Source organism: Callionymus lyra, chromosome 1 (genome assembly GCF_982586985.1).
Source record: "Callionymus lyra chromosome 1, fCalLyr1.hap1.1, whole genome shotgun sequence".
Classification (NCBI taxonomy): Eukaryota; Metazoa; Chordata; class Actinopteri; order Syngnathiformes; family Callionymidae; genus Callionymus; species Callionymus lyra.
Genome location: NC_141818.1, coordinates 663,176 through 665,675, shown reverse-complemented (window position 1 = coordinate 665,675; position 2,500 = coordinate 663,176). Strand labels below are relative to the sequence as shown.

Below are 2,500 nucleotides of genomic sequence, written 5' to 3'. Positions count from 1 at the left end.
GAAGCTTCAGCGACGCCTGGAGACGTTTCTTCCATGTTCTCGTCTCACGCTGACCTGCTGGAGGTCAAGGTTCATATAACCTGCAGATGAACAGTCAGAGCCGCAGATAGAGTCAGATAAAGAGTCAGATAAAGAGTCAGATAAAGAGTCAGATAAAGAGTCAGAGCCGCAGATAAAGAGTCAGATAAAGAGTCAGATAAAGAGTCAGATAAAGAGTCAGATAAAGAGTCAGATAAAGAGTCAGATAAAGAGTCAGATAAAGAGTCAGATAAAGAGTCAGATAAAGAGTCAGATAAAGAGTCAGAGCCGCAGATAAAGAGTCAGATAAAGAGTCAGATAAAGAGGCAGATAAAGAGGCAGATAAAGAGTCAGATAAAGAGTCAGATAAAGAGGCAGATAAAGAGGCAGATAAAGAGGCAGATAAAGAGTCAGATAAAGAGTCAGATAAAGAGTCAGATAAAGAGTCAGATAAAGAGTCAGATAAAGAGGCAGATAAAGAGGCAGATAAAGAGTCAGATAAAGAGGCAGATAAAGAGTCAGATAAAGAGGCAGATAAAGAGTCAGATAAAGAGGCAGATAAAGAGTCAGATAAAGAGTCAGAGCCGCAGATAAAGAGGCAGATAAAGAGTCAGATAAAGAGTCAGATAAAGAGTCAGATAAAGAGGCAGATAAAGAGGCAGATAAAGAGTCAGATAAAGAGGCAGATAAAGAGTCAGATAAAGAGTCAGATAAAGAGTCAGATAAAGAGTCAGAGCCGCAGATAAAGAGTCAGATAAAGAGTCAGATAAAGAGGCAGATAAAGAGGCAGATAAAGAGTCAGATAAAGAGTCAGATAAAGAGTCAGATAAAGAGTCAGATAAAGAGTCAGATAAAGAGGCAGATAAAGAGTCAGATAAAGAGTCAGATAAAGAGTCAGATAAAGAGTCAGAGCCGCAGATAAAGAGTCAGATAAAGAGTCAGATAAAGAGGCAGATAAAGAGTCAGATAAAGAGTCAGATAAAGAGTCAGATAAAGAGTCAGATAAAGAGTCAGATAAAGAGTCAGATAAAGAGTCAGATAAAGACACATTAATTCAGAAGCAGAAACGTTGATGTTTGTTCACAGGATCTGAAAGTTTCAAAATAAAAGGATGAAACCCTGAAGCGAGTCACATGACCTTCACTCACGGAACATGGTCATGAACTGGCGAGGGTTCAGGTTCCAGTAGCCCCAGTTGCTGCGATAGCCGTGGAGCGAGGCGTACTCCTCGTGGTTGTAGGCCGGCTCCGTGCCGAAGGTGTCGATCACACGGATGTGACACCTGTGGACACATCGTTGATCACATGATCACATGATCCCATGATCACATGATCACGTGATCACATGATCACATGATCACATGATCACATGATCCCATGATCCCATGATCACATGATCCCATGATCACATGATCACATGATCCCATGATCACATGATCACATGATCCCATGATCCCATGATCACATGATCACATGATCACATGATCCCATGATCACATGATCCCATGATCACATGATCCCATGATCCCATGATCACATGATCCCATGATCACATGATCACATGATCCCATGATCCCATGATCACATGATCACATGATCCCATGATCACATGATCCCATGATCACATGATCCCATGATCCCATGATCACATGATCCCATGATCACATGATCACATGATCCCATGATCACATGATCACATGATCCCATGATCCCATGATCACATGATCACATGATCCCATGATCACATGATCACATGATCCCATGATCCCATGATCACATGATCACATGATCACATGATCCCATGATCACATGATCCCATGATCCCATGATCCCATGATCCCATGATCACATGATCACATGATCACATGATCACATGATCCCATGATCACATGATCCCATGATCACATGATCACATGATCCCATGATCACATGATCACATGATCCCATGATCACATGATCACATGATCACATGATCACATGATCACATGATCACATGATCACATGATCACATCCACGTGTTGCTCAACATCTTCAGAAAACTATAGTATTTGAGTCACGACACGATCACATGACCAGGAGTCAGTGTGTCGTTGACTTCTTAAGAGCTTCTTAAGAGCTTCTTAAGAGCTTCTTAAGAGCTTCTGAACGACCAGACGTTTCTTCAGCGTCTCCAGAAGCATCTGATCAAACATCTGCAGACGTTCTTCTCTGAGTCTTGTGTTGTTGTCGTCACCTTTGTGTGTTTGTTGTGTTTGTAGAAGAGACGAGAGTCGAACAGAAGCTTCGTTCAGACGTTTGTTTTTGTTTTTCTTTCACTCGCCTCAAAAAAACAAAAACAACTTTAAATAAAATATAATAAAAACAAATGTTCAACGTACACACGTTCACACACACACGCACACCTACACACACACACACCTACACACACACGCCTACACACACTCACCCACACACACACACCTACACACACACGCCTACACACA

At 41.6% G+C, this 2,500-nt stretch overlaps 1 protein-coding gene across 2 annotated transcripts in view; it reads right to left on the bottom strand.

The window, feature by feature from the left end:
* LOC148087314 (alpha-1,6-mannosylglycoprotein 6-beta-N-acetylglucosaminyltransferase B-like) overlaps window positions 1-2,500 on the bottom strand; it is an 88,372-nt gene that overhangs the window by 31,292 nt on the left and 54,580 nt on the right. For both annotated transcript variants that reach the window (XM_087786866.1, XM_087786874.1), the window contains one exon: window positions 1,167-1,300. In XM_087786866.1, coding sequence (XP_087642992.1) covers window positions 1,167-1,300 — 134 coding nt within the window. The remainder of the gene's footprint in view (window positions 1-1,166; window positions 1,301-2,500) is intronic.